General features: G+C 39.4%; 1 protein-coding gene across 3 annotated transcripts in view; it reads left to right on the top strand.

Moving 5' to 3' along the window:
* The window catches only part of SNX30 (sorting nexin family member 30), a 221,600-nt gene that overhangs the window by 67,474 nt on the left and 126,333 nt on the right, over nt 1-27,793 (top strand). For all 3 annotated transcript variants that reach the window (XM_053702680.1, XM_053702679.1, XM_053702681.1), the window contains exon 2: nt 8,366-8,554. In XM_053702680.1, the coding sequence (XP_053558655.1) occupies nt 8,366-8,554 (189 nt within the window). The remainder of the gene's footprint in view (nt 1-8,365; nt 8,555-27,793) is intronic.

Raw genomic sequence — 27,793 nt, 5'->3', positions numbered from 1 at the left:
AGTATCAAAGATAATTCGCTGGGCAGAGTCTCACTCTTGCCACCTGTCAGCAATCCACATCCCGGGAGTGGAGAACTGGGAGGCGGATTTCTTAAGTCGTCAGACTTTTCATCCGGGGGAGTGGGAACTTCATCCGGAGGTCTTTGCCCAAATACTTCGACGTTGGGGCAAACCAGAGATAGATCTCATGGCGTCTCGTCAGAACGCCAAGCTTCCTCGTTACGGGTCCAGATCCAGGGATCCAGGAGCAGTCCTGATAGATGCTCTGACAGCACCTTGGGACTTCAGGATGGCTTACGTGTTTCCACCCTTCCCGTTGCTTCCTCGATTGATTGCCAGAATCAAACAAGAGAGAGCATCAGTGATTCTAATAGCACCTGCGTGGCCACGCAGGACTTGGTATGCAGACCTGGTGGACATGTCATCCTGTTCACCTTGGTCTCTACCTCTGAAACAGGACCTTCTGATACAGGGTCCCTTCAAACATCAAAATCTAACTTCTCTGAAGCTGACTGCTTGGAAATTGAACGCTTGATTTCTTTCATGTAATTAACAAGAGTCCATGAGCTAGTGACGTATGGGATATACATTCCTACCAGGAGGGGCAAAGTTTCCCAAACCTTAAAATGCCTATAAATACACCCCTCACCACACCCACAAATCAGTTTTACAAACTTTGCCTCCAAGGGAGGTGGTGAAGTAAGTTTGTGCTAGATTCTACGTTGATATGCGCTCCGCAGCAAGTTGGAGCCCGGTTTTCCTCTCAGCGTGCAGTGAATGTCAGAGGGATGTGAGGAGAGTATTGCCTATTGAATGCAGTGATCTCCTTCTACGGGGTCTATTTCATAAGGTTCTCTGTTATCGGTCGTAGAGATTCATCTCTTACCTCCCTTTTCAGATCGACGATATACTCTTATATTTACCATTTCCTCTACTGATTCTCGTTTCAGTACTGGTTTGGCTTTCTACAAACATGTAGATGAGTGTCCTGGGGTAAGTAAGTCTTATTTTCTGTGACACTCTAAGCTATGGTTGGGCACTTTATTTATAAAGTTCTAAATATATGTATTCAAACATTTATTTGCCTTGACTCAGAATGTTCAACTTTCCTTATTTCCAGACAGTCAGTTTCATATTTGGGATTATGCTTTAATTATCATATTTTTCTTACCTCAAAAATTTGACTTTTTTCCCTGTGGGCTGTTAGGCTCGCGGGGGCTGAAAATGCTTAATTTTATTGCGTCATTCTTGGCGCGGACTTTTTTGGTGCAAAAATTCATTTCCGTTTCCGGCGTCATACGTGTCGCCGGAAGTTGCGTCATTTTTTTGACGTTATTTTGCGCCAAAAATGTCGGCGTTCCGGATGTGGCGTCATTTTTGGCGCCAAAAGCATTTAGGCGCCAAATAATGTGGGCGTCTTATTTGGCGCCAAAAAATATGGGCGTCGCTTTTGTCTCCACATTATTTCAGTATCATTTTTCATTTGCTTCTGGTTGCTAGAAGCTTGATGTTTGGCATTTTTTTCCCATTCCTGAAACTGTCTTATAAGGAATTTGATCTATTTTGCTTTATATGTTGTTTTTTCTCTTACATATTGCAAGATGTCTCACGTTGCATCTGAGCCAGAAGATACTACAGGAAAACCTCTGCCTGCTGGATCTACCAAAGCTAAGTGTATCTGCTGTAAACTTTTGGTAGCTATTCCTCCAGCTGTTGTTTGTATTAAATGTCATGACAAACTTGTTAATGCAGATAATATTTCCTTTAGTGATGTACCATTGCCTGTTGCAGTTCCCTCAACATCTAAGGTGCAGAATGTTCCTGATAACATAAGAGATTTTGTTTCTGAATCCATAAAGAAGGCTTTGTCTGTTATTTCTCCTTCTAGTAAACGTAAAAAGTCTTTTAAATCTTCTCTCTCTACAGATGAATTTTTAAATGAACACCATCATTCTGATTCTTTGGACTCTTCTGGTTCAGAGGATTCTGTCTCAGAGATTGATGCTGATAAATCTTCATATTTATTTAAGATGGAATTTATTCGCTCTTTACTTAAAGAAGTACTAATTGCTTTAGAAATAGAGGATTCTAGTCCTCTTGATACTAATTCTATACGTTTGGATAAGGTTTTTAAAGCTCCTGCGGTTATTCCAGAAGTCTTTCCTGTTCCTAATGCTATTTCTGCAGTAATTGCTAAGGAATGGGATAGATTGGGTAATTCATTTACTCCTTCTAAACGTTTTAAGCAATTATATCCTGTTCCGCCTGACAGATTAGAATTTTGGGACAAAATCCCTAAAGTTGATGGGGCTATTTCTACCCTTGCTAAACGTACTACCATTCCTACATCAGATGGTACCTCGTTTAAGGATCCTTTAGATAGAAAAATTGAATCTTTTCTAAGAAAAGCTTATCTATGTTCAGGTAATCTTCTTAGACCTGCTATATCATTGGCTGATGTTGCTGCAGCTTCAACTTTTTGGTTGGAAACTCTAGCGCAACAAGTAACAAATCGTGATTCTCATGATATTATTATTCTTCTCCAGCATGCTAATAATTTCATCTGTGATGCCATTTTTGATATTATTAGAGTTGATGTTAGATTTATGTCTCTGGCTATCTTAGCCAGAAGAGCTTTATGGCTTAAGACTTGGAATGCTGATATGGCTTCTAAATCAACTCTACTTTCCATTTCTTTCCAGGGAAACAAATTATTTGGTTCTCAGTTGGATTCTATTATTTCAACTGTTACTGGTGGGAAAGGAACTTTTTTACCACAGGATAAAAAGTCTAAAGGTAAAAACAGGGCTAACAATCGTTTTCGTTCCTTTCGTTTCAACAAAGAACAAAAGCCTGATCCTTCGTCCTCAGGAGCAGTTTCAGTTTGGAAACCATCTCCAGTCTGGAATAAATCCAAGCCTGCTAGAAAGGCAAAGCCTGCTTCTAAGTTCACATGAAGGTACGGCCCTCATTCCAGTTCAGCTGGTAGGGGGCAGGTTACGTTTTTTCAAAGAAATTTGGATCAGTTCCGTTCACAATCTTTGGATTCAGAATATTGTTTCAGAAGGGTACAGAATTGGTTTCAAGATGAGACCTCCTGCAAAGAGATTTTTTCTTTCCCATGTCCCAGTAAATCCAGTGAAAGCTCAAGCATTTCTGAATTGTGTTTCAGATCTAGAGTTGGCTGGAGTAATTATGCCAGTTCCAGTTCCGGAACAGGGGATGGGGTTTTATTCAAATCTCTTCATTGTACCAAAGAAGGAGAATTCCTTCAGACCAGTTCTGGATCTAAAATTATTGAATCGTTATGTAAGGATACCAACGTTCAAGATGGTAACTGTAAGGACTATATTGCCTTTTGTTCAGCAAGGGAATTATATGTCCACAATAGATTTACAGGATGCATATCTGCATATTCCGATTCATCCAGATCATTATCAGTTCCTGAGATTCTCTTTTCTAGACAAGCATTACCAATTTGTGGCTCTACCGTTTGGCCTTGCTACAGCTCCAAGAATTTTCACAAAGATTCTCGGTGCCCTTCTGTCTGTAATCAGAGAACAGGGTATTGTGGTATTTCCTTATTTGGACGATATCTTGGTACTTGCTCCGTCTTTACATTTAGCAGAGTCTCATACGAATCGACTTGTGTTGTTTCTTCAAGATCATGGTTGGAGGATCAATTTACCAAAAAGTTCTTTGATTCCTCATACAAGGGTAACCTTTCTGGGTTTCCAGATAGATTCAGTGTCCATGATTTTGTCCTTAACAGACAAGAGACGTCTAAAATTGATTACAGCCTGTCGAAACCTTCAGTCTCAATCATTTCCTTCGGTAGCCTTATGCATGGAAATTCTAGGTCTTATGACTGCTGCATCGGACGCGATCCCCTTTGCTCGTTTTCACATGCGACCTCTTCAGCTCTGTATGCTGAACCAATGGTGCAGGGATTACACGAAGATATATCAATTAATATCTTTAAAACCGATTGTTCGGCACTCTCTAACGTGGTGGACAGATCACCATCGTTTAATTCAGGGGGCTTCTTTTGTTCTTCCGACCTGGACTGTAATTTCTACAGATGCAAGTCTCACAGGTTGGGGAGCTGTGTGGGGATCTCTGACGGCACAAGGAGTTTGGGAATCTCAGGAGGTGAGATTACCGATCAATATCTTGGAACTCCGTGCAGTTTTCAGAGCTCTTCAGTTTTGGCCTCTTCTGAAGAGAGAATCGTTCATTTGTTTTCAGACAGACAATGTCACAACTGTGGCATATATCAATCATCAAGGAGGGACTCACAGTCCTCTGGCTATGAAAGAAGTATCTCGAATTTTGGTTTGGGCGGAATCCAGCTCCTGTCTAATCTCTGCGGTTCATATCCCAGGTGTAGACAATTGGGAAGCGGATTATCTCAGTCGCCAAACGTTGCATCCGGGCGAATGGTCTCTTCACCCAGAGGTATTTCTTCAGATTGTTCAAATGTGGGGGCTCCCAGAGATAGATCTGATGGCCTCTCATCTAAACAAGAAACTTCCCAGGTATCTGTCCAGATCCCGGGATCCTCAGGCGGAGGCAGTGGATGCATTATCACTTCCTTGGAAGTATCATCCTGCCTATATCTTTCCGCCTCTAGTTCTTCTTCCAAGAGGAATCTCCAAGATTCTGAGGGAATGCTCGTTTGTTCTGCTAATAGCTCCGGCATGGCCTCACAGGTTTTGGTATGCGGATCTTGTCCGGATGGCATCTTGCCAACCATGGACTCTTCCGTTAAGACCAGACCTTCTGTCTCAAGGTCCTTTTTTTCCATCCGGATCTGAAATCCTTAAATTTAAAGGTATGGAGATTGAACGCTTGATTCTTGGTCATAGAGGTTTCTCTGACTCCGTGATTAATACTATGTTACAGGCTCGTAAATCTGTATCTCGAGAGATATATTATAGAGTCTGGAAGACTTATATTTCTTGGTGTCTTTCTCATCATTTTTCTTGGCATTCTTTTAGAATACCGAGAATTTTACAGTTTCTTCAGGATGGTTTAGATAAGGGTTTGTCCGCGAGTTCTTTGAAAGGACAAATCTCCGCTCTTTCTGTTCTTTTTCACAGAAAGATTGCTATTCTTCCTGATATTCATTGTTTTGTACAAGCTTTGGTTCGTATAAAACCTGTCATTAAGTCAATTTCTCCTCCATGGAGTTTGAATTTGGTTTTGGGAGCTCTTCAAGCTCCTCCGTTTGAACCTATGCATTCATTGGACATTAAATTACTTTCTTGGAAAGTTTTGTTCCTTTTGGCCATCTCTTCTGCTAGAAGAGTTTCTGAATTATCTGCTCTTTCGTGTGAGTCTCCTTTTCTGATTTTTCATCAGGATAAGGCGGTGTTGCGAACTTCTTTTGAATTTTTACCTAAAGTTGTGAATTCCAACAACATTAGTAGAGAAATTGTGGTTCCTTCATTATGTCCTAATCCTAAGAATTCTAAGGAGAAATCATTGCATTCTTTGGATGTTGTTAGAGCTTTGAAATATTATGTTGAAGCTACGAAATCTTTCCGTAAGACTTCTAGTCTATTTGTTATCTTTTCCGGTTCTAGAAAAGGCCAGAAAGCTTCTGCCATTTCTTTGGCATCTTGGTTGAAATCTTTAATTCATCTTGCCTATGTTGAGTCGGGTAAAATTCCGCCTCAAAGAATTACAGCTCATTCTACTAGGTCAGTTTCTACTTCCTGGGCGTTTAGGAATGAAGCTTCGGTTGACCAGATCTGCAAAGCAGCAACTTGGTCCTCTTTGCATACTTTTACTAAATTCTACCATTTTGATGTATTTTCTTCTTCTGAAGCAGTTTTTGGTAGAATAGTTCTTCAGGCAGCGGTTTCAGTTTGAATCTTCTGCTTATGTTTTTTGTTAAACTTTATTTTGGGTGTGGATTATTTTCAGCAGGAATTGGCTGTCTTTATTTTATCCCTCCCTCTCTAGTGACTCTTGTGTGGAAAGATCCACATCTTGGGTAGTCATTATCCCATACGTCACTAGCTCATGGACTCTTGTTAATTACATGAAAGAAAACATAATTTATGTAAGAACTTACCTGATAAATTCATTTCTTTCATATTAACAAGAGTCCATGAGGCCCACCCTTTTTTTGTGGTGGTTATGATTTTTTTGTATAAAGCACAATTATTCCAATTCCTTATTTTATATGCTTCGCACTTTTTTTCTTATCACCCCACTTCTTGGCTATTCGTTAAACTGATTTGTGGGTGTGGTGAGGGGTGTATTTATAGGCATTTTAAGGTTTGGGAAACTTTGCCCCTCCTGGTAGGAATGTATATCCCATACGTCACTAGCTCATGGACTCTTGTTAATATGAAAGAAATGAATTTATCAGGTAAGTTCTTACATAAATTATGTTTTTATCAAGACGTGGGTTTTCTGAGTCAGTTATTGATACCTTAATACAGGCTAGGAAACCTGTTACCAGAAAGATTTACCATAAGATATGGCGTAAATACCTATATTGGTGTGAATCCAAAGGTTACTCTTGGAGTAAGGTTAGGATTCCTAGGATATTGTCTTTTCTACAAGAAGGTTTAGAAAAGGGTTTATCTGCTAGTTCATTAAAGGGACAGATCTCAGCTCTGTCCATTCTGTTACACAAACGTCTGTCAGAAGTTCCTGACGTCCAGGCTTTTTGTCAGGCTTTGGCCAGGATTAAGCCTGTGTTTAAAACTGTTGCTCCACCATGGAGTTTAAACCTTGTTCTTAATGTTTTACAGGGCGTTCCGTTTGAACCCCTTCATTCCATTGATATAAAGTTGTTATCTTGGAAAGTTCTATTTTTAATGGCTATTTCCTCGGCTCGAAGAGTCTCTGAATTATCAGCCTTACATTGTGATTCTCCTTATTTGATTTTTCATTCGGATAAGGTAGTCCTGCGTACTAAACCTGGGTTCTTACCTAAGGTAGTTACTAACAGGAATATCAATCAAGAGATTGTTGTTCCTTCTTTATGCCCAAATCCTTCTTCAAAGAAGGAACGTCTACTGCACAACCTGGATGTAGTCCGTGCTCTAAAATTTTACTTACAGGCAACTAAGGAATTTCGACAAACGTCTTCTCTGTTTGTCATTTACTCTGGGCAGAGGAGAGGTCAAAAAGCTTCCGCTACCTCTCTTTCTTTTTGGCTTCGTAGCATAATTCGTTTAGCTTATGAGACTGCTGGACAGCAGCCTCCTGAAAGAATTACAGCTCATTCTACTAGAGCTGTGGCTTCCACTTGGGCCTTCAAGAATGAGGCCTCTGTTGAACAGATTTGCAAGGCTGCAACTTGGTCTTCGCTTCATACTTTTTCCAAATTTTACAAATTTGACACTTTTGCTTCATCGGAGGCTATTTTTGGGAGAAAGGTTCTTCAGGCAGTGGTTCCTTCTGTATAAAGAGCCTGCCTATCCCTCCCGTCATCCGTGTACTTTTGCTTTGGTATTGGTATCCCAGAAGTAATGATGACCCGTGGACTGATCACACTTAACAGAAGAAAACATAATTTATGCTTACCTGATAAATTCCTTTCTTCTGTAGTGTGATCAGTCCACGGCCCGCCCTGTTTTTAAGGCAGGTAAATATTTTTTAATTTATACTCCAGTCACCACTTCACCCTTGGCTTTTCCTTTCTCGTTGGTCCTTGGTCGAATGACTGGGAGTGACGTAGAGGGGAGGAGCTATATGCAGCTCTGCTGGGTGAATCCTCTTGCACTTCCTGTTGGGGAGGAGTAATATCCCAGAAGTAATGATGACCCGTGGACTGATCACACTACAGAAGAAAGGAATTTATCAGGTAAGCATAAATTATGTTTTTTTTGTGTGTGATTTACTCTATTTTTCTATTTATAAATTCATTATCTGGCTCCTGTTATCATACACATTTATCAACAGCTGGTATAACTAGCTACCTTCTCTGCAATTTAAAAACATTGTGGTTTAAATTTGTATGTTTTATAAAGAGGGCTGCACATCTTGTAGACACAGTATGGTGGGCGATGAGAGAGGTTATCTACCCTCCATGATTTTGCATACAGATGATTACGGTTTCTATACCGGTTATCTGTTACCTAGATGGCATAAAGCCTCTTGTTTAAAATCTATGGATCCGCTTACACAGCTATTTTTTTGGATAACTAGTGTATTTAAAACATGAGCATTTCATCTCATACAAGTTATATTTTACTTAAAAGTATAATTTATAATAAAAATCAGCAATTATAAATGATAAAAAATGAAAATGTTCCATACTGTTGAAAACTTAAAGCTTTTGGATAATTTGTATTATTTACCAGGCATATCATTTTTTCCCTACTTTTCATTCATCCCTTAGGACTTGAGCTTGCCAAATGGTACTCCTGTTGATACCTCCAGCCCTGCTTCATCGTCGTCCCTTCTTAATAGACTACAACTGGATGATGACCTTGATGGTGAAACAAGGGACCTTTTTGTTACTGTTGATGACCCAAAGAAACACGTGTGCACTATGGAGACCTATATTACCTATCGGGTGACGACCAAGGTAATCAAGGATGTAGCTGCATTTCTTAGTCTTTACAATACACATTAATGTACAGTTTGTGATATACAATATATTTAGGGATTTTTTCAGCAGCAACTTAAAGGGACATGAAACCCCACATTTTTTTTATGATTCAGAAAGAGCATGTAATTTTAAACAACTTTCCAATTTACTTCTATTATTATTATTAATAATTTTCTTTGTTCTCTTGTTATCGTTTTCTGAAAGGTTTATCTAGGTAAGCTCAGGAGCAGCAAAAGACATAGGTTCTAGCTGCTGATTGGTGACTGCATTTATGTGTGTGTGTATATGTATATATATATCTATATCTCAATTGTCATTGGCTCACCCATGTGTTCAGTTAGAAACCAGAAGTGCATTGCTGCTCCTTCAACAAATGATACCAAGAGAGTGAAGAAAATTTGATAATAAAAAAATCATAAAATATTTTTTTTGGGTTTCATTTCCCTTTAAATTATTACTGAGTGTATTTTTTACTTTACTAAATAAAATATTTTCTGCCATCAGATGGTGAGATATCACATGTGGGAAATTACCCTCTAGTCCACTAGGAGGAGGCAAAATACCAGAAATGTAAATCCCTCCCATTTATCCTTTATCATCAGTAATTTTTTAACTGTCACCCCTCCATTAAATAGTGGTCTCTTGAATCTCACTGCTTGAATATAGATTCTCACTTCTGATATTTTGTGGACTCTCACCTTCTGGTGAAAGAAAGCAAAATATTTTTATTAATTTCTTTTATGATGGTGTGTGTCTATGACCCACCCCCCTTTCTTTTGAACAGGTGGTGGCACCTCTTGTTTTGCACTTCATTTGCCCCACTTTGTCTCATCTGCTTTTCTGTTTCTTCCATGTGCTTGTCCACAGTATTTGTGTGATTGGAGATTCAGGGTAAGTAGGAGGGATATAAACCTCTGGTATGTTGGGGTGTTTTTGCCTCCTCCTAGTGGACTGGAGGGTAATTTCCCACATGGTGATGTCTCACGGACTCTCACCTTAATAAAAATATATTTCTCTTGTAAGGTGTATCCAGTCCACGGATCATCCATTACTTGTGGGATATTCTCCTTCCCAACAGGAAGCTGCAAGAGGATCACCCACAGCAGAGCTGTCTATATAGCTCCTCCCCTAACTGCCACCTCCCAGTCATTCTCTTGCAGCTCTCGACAAGATAGGAAGTAGCTAGAGATGTGGTGCATTAATGTATTTTATCTTCAATCAAAAGTTTGTTATTTTCAAATGGTACCATAGTTGTACTATTTTAGCCTCAGGCAGAAAGTTGAAGAAGAGTCTGCCTGTGGTCTTTGATGATCTTAGCAGGTTGTAACTAAGATCCATTGCTGTTCTTACACATAACTAAAGAGATGAGGTAACTTCAGCTGGGGGAATAGCGTGCAGGGTCTCCTGCTATTGAGGTATGTACAGTTTTAAATTTTTCTAGAGAAATGATATGCTAGAAAATGCTGACAATACCGGATTTATTTAAGGTAAGCCTGATTACAGTGATTTAATAACTACTGGTATCATGCTTGCTGTAAAGGGTAATATTTTTTTTTTTATTTACTCACATTACTGAATAGATATAACGTTTGCTGAAGGTGTATGAACGTTTATTACATATTGGTGATAAAACTTTATTCTGGGGCCCAGTTTTTTCCACATGGCTGACTAGATTTTGCCTAGGGATAGTTTTTTAAGGCCCTCTCACTGTGAGTACAGACTGGGAGGGGCCTATTTTCGTGCCTAAATTGTGCATTAGTTTTTGCAGTTTGAGACATCCAGCTTCCCTGAAGGAGTCCCCTGAACATTTAGGACCTCTCTCTAAAGGGTTTTTGTGCCTTCCAAAGTCATTGTATGGGCAGGTAGGAGCCACAGTAGAGCTGTGGCAGTTTTGTGTGACTGTTTAAAAACGTTTATATCGTTTTTTGATCCGGTTTTGAAACTAAGGGGTTAATCCTCCATTTGAAAGTGGGTGCAATGCTCTTTTAGCCTATTATACACACTGTTTTTCACTGTTTTGCAGTTTTTGTGATTGTTTTTTTTTTCTCTTAAAGGCACAGTACCGTTTTTATTTTCTGCTTGTTCACAGTTATTAAAGTGTTTTCCAAGCTTGCTGGTCTCATTACTAGTCTGTTTAAACATGTCTGACATAGAGGAAACTCATTGTTCATTATGTTTAGAAGCCATTGTGGAACCCCCTCTTAGAATGTGTACCAAATGCACTGATTTTACTATAGATTACAGAGACCATATTCTGGCTTTAAAAAATTTATCACCAGAAGAAATTGACAAGGAGGAAGTTATGCCGTCTAACTCTCCCCACGTGTCAGATCATATAAATCCCGCTCAGGGGACGCCTAGTACATCTAGCGCGCCCATTGCGTATACCTTGCAAGACATGGCGGCAGTTATGAATCATACCCTTACAGAGGTATTATCTAAACTGCCAGGATTGCAAGGAAAGCGAGACAGCTCTGGGACTAGAATAAATACAGAGCTCTCTGACGCTTTAGTAGCTATGTCTGATACACCCTCACAGTATACTGAAGCTGAAGCAGGGGAGCTTCAATCTGTGGGTGAATTTTCTGATTCAGGGAAGATACTTCAATCTGATTCTGATATGTCTACATTTAAATTTAAGCTTGAACACCTCCGCGTATTGCTCAGGGAGGTTTTAGCAACTCTGGACGACTGTGACACTATTGTAGTCCCAGAGAAATTATGTAGATTGGAGAAATCATGTAGATTGGATAAATACTGTGCAGTACCTACTTACACTGATGTTTTTCCAATCCCTAAAAGGTTTTCTGAAATTATTACTAAGGAATGGGATAGACCAGGTGTACCGTTCTCTCCCCCTCCTGTTTTTAAAAAGATGTTTCCTATAGACGCCGCTACACGGGACTTACGGCAGACGGTCCCTTAGGTGGAGGGAGCAGTTTCTACTCTAGCTAAGCATACCACTATCCCTGTCGAGGACAGTTGTGCTTTTCTAGATCCAATGAATAAAAAATTAGAGGGTTACCTTAAGAAAATTTTTATTCAACAAGGTTTTATTCTCCAGCCTCTTGCATGCATTGCCCCAGTCACTGCTGCTGCGGCTTTCTGGTTTGAGTCCCTAGAGGAGGCTCTACAGGTTGAAACCCTGTTGGAAGATATTATTGACAAGCTTAGGGCCCTTAAGCTAGCCAATTCATTTGTTTCTGATGCCGTTGTTCATTTAACCAAGCTAACGGCTAAAAATTCAGGTTTTGCTATTCAGGCGCACAGGGCGCTACGGCTTAAATCCTGGTCAGCTGACGTGACTTCAAAGTCTAAACTTCTCAACATTCCCTTCAAAGGACAGACCCTATTTGGGCCTGGACTGAAGGAGATCATTTCTGACATAACTGGAGGAAAAGGTCATGCCCTTCCTCAAGACAGGTCCAACAAATTAAGGACCAAACAGTCTAGTTTTCGGCCCTTTCGAAACTTCAAGAGTGGCGCAACTTCAAATTCCTCTAACACAAAACAAGAGGGAACTTTTGCCCAGTCTAAGCCGGTCTGGAGATCTAACCAGGCTTGGAACAAGGGGAAACAGCCCAAAAAGCCTGCTGCTGCCTCTAAGACAGCATGAAGGAGCAGCCCCCGATCTGGAAACTAATCTAGTAGGGGGCAGACTCTCTCTCTTCGCCCAGGCTTGGGCAAGAGATGTCCAGGATCCCTGGGCATTGGAAATTGTGTCCAAGGATTATCTTCTGGAATTCAAAACCTCTCCCCCAAAAGGGAGATTTCATCTCTCACTTTTATCTGCAAACCAGATAAAAAGAGAGGCATTCTTACATTGTGTTCAAGACCTTCTAATTATGGGAGTGATCCACCCAGTTCCGCAGGAGGAACAGGGTCAGGGCTTCTATTCAAATCTGTTTGTAGTTCCCAAGAAAGAGGGAACATTCAGACCAATCTTATATCTCAAAATCTTAAACAAATTTCTCAGAGTTCCATCCTTCAAGATGGAGACTATTCGAACCATCCTTCCTATGATCCAGGAGGGTCAATATATGACTAACTTAGACCTAAAGGATGCTTATCTTCACATCCCGATACACAAAGATCATCATCGTTTTCTCAGGTTTGCCTTTCTAGACAGGCACTACCAGTTTGTGGCTCTTCCCTTCGGGTTGGCCACGGCACCAAGAATCTTTACAAAGGTTCTAGGGTCCCTTCTAGTGGTCCTAAGGCCGCGGGGTATAGCAGTAGCCCCTTACTTAGACGACATTCTGATACAGGCGTCGACTTTTCAAGTTGCCAGGTCCCACACGGACATTGTTCTGGCATTTCTGAGGTCCCATGGGTGGAAGGTGAATGAAGAAAAGAGCTCTCTATCACCTCTAACAAAACTTTCATTCCTAGGGACTCTGATAGATTCGGTAGAAATGAAGATTTACCTAACGAAGGCCAGATTGTCAAAACTTCTAGACTCTTGCCTTGTTCTTTATTCCACTTCTCGTCCTTCAGTGGCTCAGTGTATGGAAGTAATCGTTTTAATGGTAGCGGCAATGGACATAGTACAGTTGGCCCGCCTACATCTAAGACCGCTGCAACTTTGCATGCTCAGTCAGTGGAATGGGGATTACTCAGATTTGTCCCCTCTACTAAATCTGGTTCAAGAAACCAGGGATTCTCTTCTCTGGTGGCTATCTCAGGTCCATCTGTCCAAGGGGATGAGCTTCCGCAGGCCAGATTGGACTATAGTAACGACAGATGCCAGCCTTCTGGGCTGGGGTACAGTCTGGAACTCCCTGGAGGCTCAGGGCTCATGGACTCAGGAGGAGACACTCCTTCCGATAAACATTCTGGAACTAAGAGCGATATTTAATGCTCTTCAGGCTTGGCCTCAGCTTGCTGCGGTCAGGTTCATCAGATTTCAGTCGGACAACATCACGACTGTAGCCTACATCAACCATCAAGGGGGAACAAGGAGTTCCCTTGCAATGTTGGAGGTTTCAAAAATAATTCTATGGGCAAAGGTTCACTCTTGCCATCTATCAGCTATCCATATCCCAGAAGTAGAGAACTGGGAGGCGGATTTTCTAAGTCGGCAGACTTTTCATCCGGGGGAGTGGGAACTCCATCCGGAAGTGTTTGCACAGTTGATTCAACATTGGGGCAACCCAGAATGTGATCTCATGGCGTCTCGTCAGAACGCCAAGCTTCCACCGTTTCCTCTGCTCCCTCGTCTGATTGCTAAGATCAAGCAGGAGAGAGCTTTGATGATTTTGATAGCACCTGCGTGGCCACGCAGGACTTGGTATGCAGATCTGGTGGACATGTCATCCCTTCCACCATGGACTCTACCGCTTAGACAGGACCTTCTACTTCAGGGTCCTTTCAACCATCCAAATCTAATTTCTCTGTGTCTGACTGCTTGGAGATTGAACGCTTGATTTTATCAAAACGCGGTTTCTCTGAGTCAGTCATTGATACCTTAATTCAGGCTCGAAAGCCTGTCACCAGGAAAATCTATCATAAGATATGGTGTAAATATCTTCATTGGTGTGAATCCAAGGGTTACTCATGGAGTAAAGTCAGGATTCCCAGGATATTATCTTTTCTCCAAGAGGGATTGGAGAAGGGATTGTCAGCTAGTTCCTTAAAGGGACAGATTTCTGCTCTGTCTATTCTTTTGCACAAGCGTCTGGCGGATGTTCCAGACGTTCAGGCGTTTTGTCAGGCTTTAGTTAGAATCAAGCCTGTGTTTAAACCTGTTGCTCCGCCATGGAGTTTAAATTTAGTTCTTAAGGTTCTTCAAGGGGTTCCGTTTGAACCTCTGCATTCCATAGATATCAAGCTTTTATCTTGGAAAGCTCTGTTTTTGGTAGCTATTTCTTCGGCTCGAAGATTTTCAGAGTTATCTGCCTTACAGTGTGATTCCCCTTATCTGATCTTCCATGCAGATAAGGTAGTTTTGCGTACCAAACCTGGGTTTCTTCCTAAGGTGGTATCTAATAAGAATATCAATCAGGAGATTGTTGTTCTGTCACTGTGTCCTAATCCTTCTTCAAAGAAGGAACGTCTATTACATAATCTTGACGTGGTTCATGCTTTAAAGTTTTATTTACAAGCTACTAAGGATTTTCGTCAAACATCGGCATTGTTTGTTGTTTACTCTGGACATAGAAGAGGCCAAAAGGCTTCAGCAACTTCTCTTTCCTTTTGGTTAAGAAGTATAATCCGCTTATCTTATGAGACTGCTGGCCAGCAGCCTCCTGTAAGAATTACAGCTCATTCCACTAGAGCAGTGGCTTCCACATGGGCTTTTAAAAATGAGGCTTCTGTTGAACAGATTTGCAAAGCGGCGACTTGGTCTTCGCTCCATACTTTTTCTAAATTCTACAAATTTGATACTTTTGCTTCTTCTGAGGCTATTTTTGGGAGAAAGGTCTTACAGGCAGTGGTGCCTTCCATTTAAGCACCTGCCTTGTCCCTCCCTTCATCCGTGTCCTAAAGCTTTGGTATTGGTATCCCACAAGTAATGGATGATCCGTGGACTGGATACACCTTACAAGAGAAAACGAAATTTATGCTTACCTGATAAATTTATTTCTCTTGTGGTGTATCCAGTCCACGGCCCACCCTATGTTTTTAAGGCAGGTGTTTTTGAAATTTTTAAACTACAGTCACCACTGCACCCTATAGTTTCTCCTTTCTCTTGCTTGTCTTCGGTCGAATGACTGGGAGGTGGCAGTTAGGGGAGGAGGTATAAAGACAGCTCTGCTGTGGGTGATCCTCTTGCAGCTTCCTGTTGGGAAGGAGAATATCCCACAAGTAATGGATGATCCGTGGACTGGATACACCACAAGAGAAATACATTTATCAGGTAAGCATAAATTTCGTTTTATTAGCATACATTTTTGTGTTTTCATGCATGTCACTAAAAAAATGTATACCTGCATTGTTAAAAAAAAAAAAATAATAATGGTCCGACCATCGACCAGGATGGCTGCTTCTTAACTAGGGCTAAATAGAGGAGCTGTTAAAACCATTGTTTACCACTCTAAATCCCACATACCAAGCTTATCCTTAGACGTGGTGACAATTAGCATCTGTGGAGAAGATTTGAGCACAATTTGTTGTGTATCCTAGCCCAGCAGACCAGAATTGATGAGGTACGCAGCGGAGGCCTGTTGTTGGCCTGGACCCTCATCCACCCCTCCATATTCCTGACGCTGTCAGTTTAACCAGCCAGTTGAGCTGAAGAATGACCACAGAAACTCCTGCTTTTACAAACGGGAGTGTCTCAAAATGGAACTGCTAGAAGAACTGGATCGCTTATTTTCTGAGAACTTTGCACGCTCAGGGACCTGCATATGGGACGCATGGGGCAGCGCTGTTATACACCATGTGCAACCTGAGACTAAGGAAGTCTGGGTGTTTAATGGGGAATTAACATAGCCCTTTCCAATGGTGGCTGCTAGGATGGGCGAGATAGCTGAGCCTGAAGCAAACCGAAATATGGCGTGGAGTCCACGTCAGCCAAGTGGAAAGATCATCATGAGGAATCCTCAACAACACAAGGCGGCTGGGTTATGCCTGCCGCGGAGGCCTTGGGCAAAAGTGGCGGATGGAGAAGTAGTAGAGCATATATCTCCTAAGAGCCGACAAGATATGTTCGCACACCGATATGGGAGAGGGACCACCTCAGACAGAGATCATGCTGCATACATTAGTGGAAGCCTTGAACGATATTCCCTGAAACAGAAAAGTACCTTATTCGGCGGGAGCAAGACCGGGATAGGTTAAACATATTGGATATTGATGTGAATTTGGCTCCAATAATTGTGAGACGTTGCTTATTACAGCTGGATCCCCAGGGACAGACACTTTGCACTTTTATTATACTTTCTTTCATGTAATTAGCAAGAGTCCATGAGCTAGTGACGTATGGGATATACATTCCTACCAGGAGGGGCAAAGTTTCCCAAACCTTAAAATGCCTATAAATACACCCCTCACCACACCCACAATTCAGTTTTACAAACTTTGCCTCCCGTGGAGGTGGTGAAGTAAGTTTGTGCTAGATTCTACGTTGATATGCGCTTCGCAGCAAGCTGGAGCCCGGTTTTCCTCTCAGTGTGCAGTGAATGTCAGAGGGATGTGAAGAGAGTATTGCCTATTTGAATTCAATGGTCTCCTTCTACGGGATCTATTTCATAGGTTCTCTGTTATCGGTCATAGAGATTCATCTCTTACCTCCCTTTTCAGATCGACGATATACTCTTATATATACCATTACCTCTACTGATTCTCGTTTCAGTACTGGTTTGGCTTTCTACTACATGTAGATGAGTGTCCTGGGGTAAGTAAGTCTTATTTTTTTGTGACACTCTAAGCTATGGTTGGGCACTTTTATATAAAGTTCTAAATAGATGTGTTTAAACATTTATTTGCCTTGATTCAGGATGATCAATATTCCTTATTTCAGACAGTCAGTTTCATTATTTGGGATAATGCATATGAATAATTAATTTTTTTCTTACCTTAAAAATTGACTTTTTTTTCCCCTGTGGGCTATTAGGTTTGCGGGGGCTGAAAATGCTTCATTTTATTGCGTCATTCATGGCGCTGATTTTTTTTGGCGCAAAAATTTTCTTTGTCATTTCCGGCGTCGTACTTGTCGCCGGAAGTTGTTTGTGAATGCGTCATTTTTTTGACGTTTTGCTCCAAAAATGTTGGCGTCGCCGGATGTGGCGTCATTCTTGGCGCCAAAAGCATTTAGGCGCCTAATAATGTGGGCGTCTTTTTTGGCGCTAAAAAATATGGGCGTCATTATTGTCTCCACATTATTTAAGTCTCATTGTTTATTTGCTTCTGGTTGCTAGAAGCTTGTTCTTGGCATTTTTTCCCATTCCTGAAACTGTCATTTAAGGAATTTGATAGATTTTTTTTTTATATGTTGTTTTTTCTATTACATATTGCAAGATGTCTCAGATTGACCCTGGATCAGAAGCTACTTCTGGAAAAACGCTTGACTGAGTTCAGTCCTACCAAAGCTAAGTTCATTTATTTTAAATGTTATGAATGTTTATCTTTAGCTATGGTTTGTAATAGGTTATCATGATAAACTTTTACATGCAGAATCCATTAGTATTTATGCTTTATATATTGCCATTCTTTTTACATCTTATGTACAAGAAATATTTAGAAGATTTTTAAGAAATATTTTTCTGATTCTATTTTAAAGGCTTTGTCTGACTTTGTGTCTTCTAATAAAATTTTTAGGTCTTTTTCAAACTTCTTTTTTATTGAAGTTTCAAATGACCAACAACATACTGATTTATCCTTCTCTGATGATGTTTTTTCTCATTCAGAATTTTCTTCGTCAGATATTGACACTAACAAATCTACTTTTTTATTAAAGTACATTTGTTCTTTGTTGAAAAGGTGTTGATTATTTTGGACATTAAGGTAACTAGTTCTTTTTCAAGACTAGCTAACACTATTTCTGCTTATTTATTCTTCTGTGTTTTCAGAGGTTTTTTTCCAATCCCTTATACTAGGGAATGGAATAGGCTGAGAATTTTCATTTATTCCTTCTTCAAAGGTTTTAAACTATACTCTTTGCCGGCAGTTTAATTCAATTTGGAGGGTTCTCCAATTTATTGGGGCTATCTCTACTCCTACTAATTATGCTATTGTTTCTATAGCAAAATAGTATTTATTTTCCTTTAGATGGTTGTATCTTATTTATGGAAAATTATTTAGTTTCAGGTACCTTTCTTGGACCTGTGATTTATTTGGATGTTGCAATTGCTTCAGTTTTTCTGTTTACTTTAAGATCAAGTATCAGATTATGATTTATTTTAGCATTGTTAAAGGGACAAAATTTACTAGACTAGGTGCTGTTGCATTTGTCTTGTTGTTTTGCATTTATTGATTATGCAAGTCCATTGTATTGTCTGGTCCTTTAACTGGACTATCATGCTAATAATTTCATTTGTGTCTTCATTTTAAATAATTTTTATTGAGGATCAAGTGATACAAGAAAGTGTATAAACATACAAAACAAGTCACAAATCTACATTTACAGTAACTCCACGGTTCTAGCATGTATGTGTATTGAATAAAGTCCTCTTTTTTTTTAAATTTTTCTCACTACAACCCCCTTGTTGTAATTTTATAGGTCACTTTTGGACCTTTTGTATATAAGCAGTATACAATGAGGGGCTAACTCAAAACATGAATACAAAAGAGAAGGTAACATCTTAATTCCATAGCTGTAATTAGGTTAGCAATGATGACTGACCCTGATATAAGCTTTTGCTGACTGGGATATGTAAAGTCCTCATCTTGTAATTAGTATCTGAGTGCAGGTTCTAACTGATGTGGAGCTAGCCTCGGGTTTTTATTCCCCTCAACTATAGGGAACCTCAACAAGCCATGACAGACTAATAAAAGGGTTTCTGTTTTATAGCAAAGGCTAAGTGTTAATCTGCAACAATATGAAGCTAGTATATATATGTGCTTATACCATAAAACTTCTAGTTGGTTGAATAAAGGTTATATCTGCAATAATGAAATTGAACATGGATACCTAGGGGCAAGTCTGGTAAACCGGAAACGTTAATCTAGTAGAACACTAAAACAGTATAAACGTGGGAATACATGGCCCATAACGAAAAACTAGTAGCAGCAAACTTATCAGGACCACAGGATTGACTGCTATATCAGCTACTGAGGTATAGTTACTTTTGCAGAGTTCAGTTTTTCTCCATTCTAGATACCTCTGCGACCGTAATTACCCTATGCCAGTCTTGTGTGGTGTGTTGAGCGCTATACATTTCAAGAGCTGTTTAAGCGCTGTGGGTCCTGTGGAGGTGAACTCTTTAAGGATGGTTGTCTTGCCAAATGTGCTGAGTGCTTTTTCATACATAGGCATGGTGGGGTCCCTATAGTGTAGACTCAGTTCTTGGTATCTGGACCCCAGCTGAAGATTGAGGAGCAGCATATGCGGAGTCACCGGTACCTGCAAAGGGGTGTTTACAAAGGAGTCTCCGTTGCGCAGTGTACCTGCATCTTCACTGCGAGGCCCCCACAACAAAATGTCTACAACGTATGTACAGGGTTTATGGGGCGTGCTATGTGGTCTTACCCCTGCATAAATTGGTGTTCCCAAATGCTGAAAGCGCCGATTTTGTATTGCCGCTGTGGTCTTTAGGGAGATAGATGGCTCAGAGTGAGGATGACATGCTGCAGTATAGAGGCTTTGCGGTAGCGAAATGGTGTTCTTCAACTCCCGGTTGCCTGTATAGCCTGTAGTGATCGTGTGAGGAAAGTGTACTAGCTTCCGGGCATCCAATGTCTGCACAAGCGGACGTGTGCCATTGAGATCCAGGTACTCTTGAGTGGATTTAGTCAGCTCTCTGTCCGTTATTCTATCAGGAGGATTATGCAGGGAGAAGCGGTTCTGCACCATTGCCTGTGCCGTCTGACTGTTATCATTGGTTGCTGCTTGCAGATCGTTCTGCTCAGGTGCCCCCGCCATTATGCGCTCTAAAAGATCTCCGGATAGAGATTTTTGATAAAGCTTCTGTAGCAATTGATCTAATTTCGCAAAGCGTTGGTCAAGGTGTTGAGTTAGTACAGTTTCCCATGCGGTCGCCATTTTGTGAAATTTTTCAGGCAAATGCACTGTAGAGTGAGGCTTCTCCAGACTGTCAGTTCAAAGGTGGTATGTCGTGACTTGTAGTGATTTAGAAGGATGCAGTAAGGCAGATGTGTTCTGCCAGCACTGATAACCCGGTGAGTCCGGGGGGGAACGCTACCCAGATATAGGCCGCTGCCCTGGGTTTTAAACTGCCGATCTGTAGTCCTGTAGTCATAAAAACAGCAATCAAAAACATAGATATGTCCCCAGTCTGAGGTGCAGTTATGGTTTGAATAATGGTATAGTTGATTTTTGCTGTTGTAATTCCGTAATCAGCGGATTAAAGAAGATCTTAAGCAGAGCTCACAGAAAATGCGTCCATGCTGGTACGCTGTTCGGACACGCCCCCTGTGTCTTCATTTTATTGAATATTTTCGCAAATGAGGTTTAATATATGTCTTTAGCTGTTTGAGCTAGAAGAATTTTGTGATTTCTAAAAATCCATATTTCTTTTGTTCTAAGATAATCAATTATTTGTTTTATAATTGGATTCAATTCTTAACTGTTACTCTGGGCTTCAAGATTGAGTTCTAAGACTAAAACTTTAAGCTTATACTAATTTGGTTGTTCTTATTAAGGAATGAATTCCTGAATTCTTTCCCAAGTAACATGTTTTTAATTGGAATTTTTTTCAGTTCGAAATCAGCTCCCTTAAATTGCGATGTATGTGCCGTATTCCAGCTTGGCTGGCAAGGGGCAGGTTAAGACTTTTTTGAAATTTATTTGGTTCTATTCGGTCCAAATTCCAGTAAAGCTAACACTTTCATTAAGTGTGTTTCGGTCCTATTTATTTTGGGTACTGTTGAAGCATGGCTGGTCACCCGTGGGGTTCAAGCGCTGCTCAGACCTGGAATCTTCTGGAGTATTTCTTCCAGTTCCATTTTTAGGAACTGGGTTTTGGAGTTTTTATTCAAACTATTCTGCCTTTTTTTGGTCAGTGATAGCATTATTTGTTTTCATTAGATACAATAAATGCATATTTTTTCTGTATTTATTCAGATTATTTTCTGAGGATGCGGAATCTCATGTGATTCACTTTGTTCTTCAGGACATAGTTAGAGGATCTTTTTTTCAAAAGCTCTTGATTCCTCTCACAAGGGTCACCTTTTTTAGGTTTCCAGATAGTTTGTGTCACTGTCTTTGTCTCTATCAGACAAGGGACAATTTTATTGGGTTCCGTCTGTCGGTACCTTTAGTCTCTATTATTTCCTTCAGTTGCTATATATGCATAGAAGTTTTAGGTCTTATGGCCACAGCATTGGATTCAATTCCCTTTGCTCATTTTCAATAGACAGAACCTTTCCAGTCTTTTATGCTGAATTATGGTGCAGGGATTCTAGGATTTCGCATTTTAAATCTTCAAATCCTAATATTTATCTCTCTTGATTTGGTGGTTAAGATCACCATCATTTAGTTCTCAACCTGGACCATGATCTCTACAGATGTGAGTCTTTTTGGTTGGGAGGCTGTCTGAGGATCTCTGTCAGCACAAGGGGTTTGGAAATCTCAGGAGGCGAGATTACCATTTGATATTTTAGAACTCCGTGTTTTCTCAGAGTTTTTCAGTTAGTTTCTTTTTGAGGAAGAGACGTTTATTGTTTTTCAGACAATATCACAACTATGGTGTATGTCAATCATCAGGGTAGGACTATCAGTCCTTAGGCTGTGACAGAAGTGTCTCGGATATTAGCTTAGGCTAAATCCAGCTCCTATCTAAATTCTGTGGTTTTTTCCCAGGTATAGATATTTGGGAAGTGGATTATCTCTGTTAATCAAGCTTTACATCCGGGAGAATGGTCTCTCATACCCAGATATGTTTTTCAATTTTTCAGATGTGAGCATTTCTAGAAATAGATGTGTTGGCATCTCATCTGAATAAAGAACTTCCCAGGGGCCTATTCAGGTCCGGGGATCCTCAGGCGGAAGTAGTGTATGCATTGACATTTCTTTGGAAATTATCTTTTTGCCTATTTCTTTCCGCCTCTAGTTCTTCTTCCAAAATGATTTCCAAAATTCTTATGGAGTATTTGTTTGTTATGCTGGTGGCTCCAGCATGGCCTCTCAGGTTTTGGTATGCGGATTTCATTCGGATGGCCAGTTGCCAACCTTGGACACTTCCGTTTAAACCAGATCTTCTTTCTCAAGGCCCATTTTTTCCATCAGGATCTCAAATCATTAAATTTGAAGGGATGGAGATTGAACGCTTGGTTTCAGGCTCGTAAATCTGTCTTTAGAAAGATTTATTATCGAGTCTGGAAGACCTACTTTTCTTGGCATTCTTTTAAAATTCATAGAATTTTATTATTTTTTTCAGGTTGGTTTGGATAAGGTTTTGTCTGCAGTTCTTTGTTAGGACAAATCTCTACTCTTTATGTTCTTTTTTCACAGAAAGATTGCTAATCATCCTGATATTCATTGTTTTGTTCAGGCTTTGGTCCGTATCAAGCCTGTCATTAATTCAATCTCTCCTCTTTGGAGTCTCAATTTGGTGCTGAGGGCTTTACAGGCTCCTCAGTTTGAAACTATGCATTTTCTGAACATTAAATTACTTTCTTGGAAAAGTATTGTTCCTTTTGGTTATTTCTTCTGCTAGAAGAATTTTTGAGCTACCTGCTCTTTTTTGTGAATATCTTTTTCTGATTTTTCATCAGGATAAGGCAGTGTTACTTCCTGATAGTCATCATTTTTTCAGGTTTTGATTCGTATCAAACCTGTCATTAAGCCAATTTCTCCTCCTTGGAGTCTTAATTGGGTTCTGAAGGTTTTTCAGGCTCTTCTATTTGAGCATATGCTTGCTCTGGACATTAATTACTTTCATGGAAAGTATTGTTCTTTTTGGACATCTCTTCAGCTAGAACAGCTTTTGAATTATCTGTTCTTTCTTGTGAATCTCTTTTTTCTGATTTTTTTCATCAGGATAAGGTGGTTTTTGCTGTCCTCATTTCAATTCTTACCTAAAGTTGTAAATTCTAACAAACATTAGGAAGGAATTATTGTTTTCCTAAGACTTCTTTGGTGAGATTCTTACTTTCTATGTTGAAGCTATTCAGATTTCAGATAGACTTCTAGACTATTTTTTATCTTTTCTGGTTTTAGGAAGGTCAAAAAGCTTCTGCCATTTATATGGCATCTTGCTTAAACTTTTGATTCATCATTCTTATTTGGAGTCGGGTGGATTCCCGCCCCGGAGGATTATGGCTCATTCTACTAGGTACGTTTCTACTTCCTGGGCTTTTTAAAGAATGAAGCTTCTGTTGATCAGATTTGCAAAGCAATGACTTTGTCTTCTTTGCATATTTTTACTATGTTCTACCATTTTGATATTTTCTCTTCTTAGAAGCAGTTTTGGTAGAATGGTACTTCAGGCAGCTGTCTCAGTTTGATTCTTCTGCTAATAATTTCAGTTTTTTTCATTATAAAAATTGAAACTTTTATGATTTGGGTAGTGGATTCATTTTTCAGCAGAATTAACTGTCTTTATTTTATCCCTCCCTCTCTAGTGACTCTTGCGTGGAAGTTCCACATCTTGGGTATTTATTATCCCATACGTCACTAGCTCATGGACTCTTGCTAATTACATGAAAGAACTTACCTGATAAATTCATTTCTTTTATATTAGCAAGAGTCCATGAGGCCCACCCTTTTTTGTGGTGGTTATGATTTTTTTGTATAAAGCACAATTATTCCAATTCCTTATTTTTTTGATGCTTTCGCTCTTTTCTTATCACCCCACTTCTTGGCTATTCGTTAAACTGAATTGTGGGTGTGGTGAGGGGTGTATTTATAGGCATTTTAAGGTTTGGGAAACTTTGCCCCTCCTGGTAGGAATGTATATCCCATACGTCACTAGCTCATGGACTCTTGCTAATATGAAAGAAATGAATTTATCAGGTAAGTTCTTACATAAATTATGTTTTCCACTTGCTATTTCTTCTCCGGGCACTCACATTCTCAGGACCTTTCAAATAGAAATCTATATATTCGCAGATTCAAGCATTTTTTTTAATTTATTTTTGTACATAGACCTTTATTCATACTCATTATAATCTAAATGTCTTCAACTTATTATTATTACACCGGGGACAATGTGTTTGTTGGCAATTGTTCTTCAGACATTTTTGTTAATTGTGTGTTTGTAGGGAACTTCTTTGACAGACTGCTGCAGGTGTATCATTATGCCCCTCGGCTTGCGGCCGGAGCCGACTTGTTACATTGAAAACTGAGCTCATACGATATGTCCATAGCAACACATACATATAATCCTGGTATCCCCTTACAGGCAGAATATCCCCAGAGTTTAATTATCCAAACATTAGACATAGTCTAACGTAATTAGTTGCCATCAAAATAGATTCACATAGTTAACTCCATTTTCCATCCCCGCAGTTGAATCTGTCTCATTTAGAATATTGAGGTTGAAGTATCTCTTTATCATGCTTGCTGATAACTTCATCAATAGGACTCCTGCTACATGCTCTGAACCACTTTATGCACCTCCCCTTATACTACCCAACTTGTTTGAATGTGCTATACTATTTGACTTGTCAGTATTATACTCCATTTACTTAAGTCATAATAACCTAATTGTTACTCAGATCTCCTTTCGTTAACCTTAGATCACTATATTTTACTAAATACACTATACTTATGTTTCCCTATAAGTAATGTACTGCTGGTGCACCCTAATTTATATGGACAGAGACCCACATATTGATCACACATCTATCCAGGTCTTGTATATTCATTTTATGTGATGTATTTATACACATCTAGTTTAGATGCATTTATAACTGTTATGATATATAAGTTCCAGCCCCTGTATTTAATTAGCTCTGATAACTCCATAGTATTCTCCCTATAGGAAGGAATGATATCCATAAATATAATCTCTGCTGATGAAGACCTCTGATTTGACAAACTGAGAGAAACTATGGGTCATTTCCTTTTATAGTTTATATGCTCATATTGATCTACCGTATATGTCCTGTTAAAGTTACCTTTTTCTTCTTTGATTGTTTACGTTTGGTGTGAGTTGAGACCTCCTTGCATACCTAATCATTTACGTGCCAAAAGATTGATACATAAAATTATTTCTGAGAGTGGCTTTTGAATGCATGGTAAAAGGTTGAAATCTTAGAATGATTCAGATAGACTTCCTTACTACTGCTGGGATCCAAAAGTGGTTCCCTATTTTTCAGTCGCCTTAACAGTATTTGTGAACAAGTTTGGGCCCAATAGTGACCCAGTGTGCCAGCTAGAAGGTTTCACTTCAGATCCCCTATATTGCTTCATTTGAGTAACTAGGTCCACGGGTGACCATATTTGATCTAGGGGGAACAGATACAAGAGAAAATAAATAAAAATGAGGTATCCCTTCTATAACTTAATTTATGATGTAGGCTAATAGTTCATGCACTGTTACTGATACTTACAAGATTATTTTTTGATTTGTCTACAAGCTGGAGGCAGGTTAATTCATTGTTATGATATTTGATGTTAGGCTAAATATTTTTCCAGATAACATGACTACTGTGTAATATGTTCTTATTTGTTTATTCTGGTTCTTTAATCTACTGTAACCTGTCTCTTGAGAATAATTGAAATTGAATTCTCAGTATATACTGTATGTTTTGAAAACCGTAATAAAACATTTAAAAAAAATAAAATACTAATTAAAGAAGCTAAATTCTATTTTTGTCACTTAGCACAATCCTTACAATTTATGCCGAAAATGTGCAGGCATTAAGTATCTAACAATAAAAATATTAGATACATTTATTATCTTTCTGGGATTTCCAGGTTCCTCCCCTTTTATTACAAGATTCAGTGAGTTCTACCTTTTGTGAATCACTGTTGTACAAAAAATAAAATATAAAATAGAAAGTGCAAAGTTTAAATGTAATAAAATGTAATCTGAAGTGTAAATGCATCAGAACTGTCATGTCATGCAGTGCTATATTGCACTGGGCTTGTCTCTCCACATACAGAAATGCAGGGAACGACCCATGGAGAAGTAAAGCAAAATCTGCCTTTTGAAAAATTCACTAGGGATCTCGCAGTGCTGGTGGATCATTTTAGATCATCTCACCCGAGTAAAGAGGTTTTGAATATCAAGGCCTAAGGCTGATGGGCACTTGTAGGAGCACTGTTATTCCTACAATCCTCAAACCTTTGATATACTGCAAGATATCAGCACACTTTCTTCTCCTGCACGATGTCTGGTATATCTGTCTGTCTGTCTGTCTGTCTATCTATCTATCTATCTATCTATCTATCTATCTATCTATCTATCTATCTATCTATCTCTATCTGTCTATTGAGATATATATATATATATCTATATCTCAATAGACAGATAGATATAGATAGATAGATTGATATATATTTTATATGTATATCTATCTATTTAAAGTAGGGATGCACCGAAATTTCGGCCGCAGAAAGTTTCGGCCGAAAATGGCATTTTTGGCTATTTCGGTTTTCGTTTTTTTTGCCTGTTATTTTCGGTAAAATTATTGTGTAGCATGTTTCAAATTTGATGCTAGCCTAGAGCTGCTGTTTAAGGTTATTACTTGACTTACTGTTCTGCATATAATGAGTTTTCTAGGACTATACTTTATTTGGATAATTGGTAAAAAAAAAACTATTAAATATGATTCTGTTACATAGAACTAAATGAAGAATAATACAGTATATTGATATTTATAATTGTTTTAACTAGGGATGCACCAAAATTTTGGTCGCAGAAACATTTTGGCAGAACATGGCATTATTTTTTGACTGTTTTTTTCTCCAACATAGGTGTGTCCGGTCCACGGCGTCATCCTTACTTGTGGGATATTCTCTTCCCCAACAGGAAATGGCAAAGAGCCCAGCAAAGCTGGTCACATGATCCCTCCTAGGCTCCGCCTACCCCAGTCATTCTCTTTGCCGTTGTACAGGCAACATCTCCACGGAGATGGCTTAGAGTTTTTTAGTGTTTAACTTCACAAAAAGCTGGCAGCTGTGCCAGATGTTCAAGCCTTTGTTCAGGCTCTGGTTAGAATCAAGCCTGTTTACAAACCTTTGACTCCTCCTTGGAGTCTCAATTTAGTTCTTTCAGTTCTTCAGGGGGTTCCGTTTGAACCCTTACATTCCGTTGATATTAAGTTATTATCTTGGAAAGTTTTGTTTTTAGTTGCAATTTCTTCTGCTAGAAGAGTCTCAGAATTATCTGCTCTGCAGTGTTCTCCTCCTTATCTGGTGTTCCATGCAGATAAGGTGGTTTTACGTACTAAACCTGGTTTTCTTCCAAAAGTTGTTTCTAACAAAAACATTAACCAGGAGATTATCGTACCTTCTCTGTGTCCGAAACCAGTTTCAAAGAAGGAACGTTTGTTGCACAATTTGGATGTTGTTCGCGCTCTAAAATTCTATTTAGATGCTACAAAGGATTTTAGACAAACATCTTCCTTGTTTGTTGTTTATTCAGGTAAAAGGAGAGGTCAAAAAGCAACTTCTACCTCTCTCTCTTTTTGGATTAAAAGCAT

Source organism: Bombina bombina, chromosome 2 (genome assembly GCF_027579735.1).
Source record: "Bombina bombina isolate aBomBom1 chromosome 2, aBomBom1.pri, whole genome shotgun sequence".
Lineage (NCBI taxonomy): Eukaryota > Metazoa > Chordata > Amphibia > Anura > Bombinatoridae > Bombina > Bombina bombina.
Note: the sequence above shows the minus strand (reverse complement) of the source record. Positions and strands in the feature narration are given on the sequence as shown.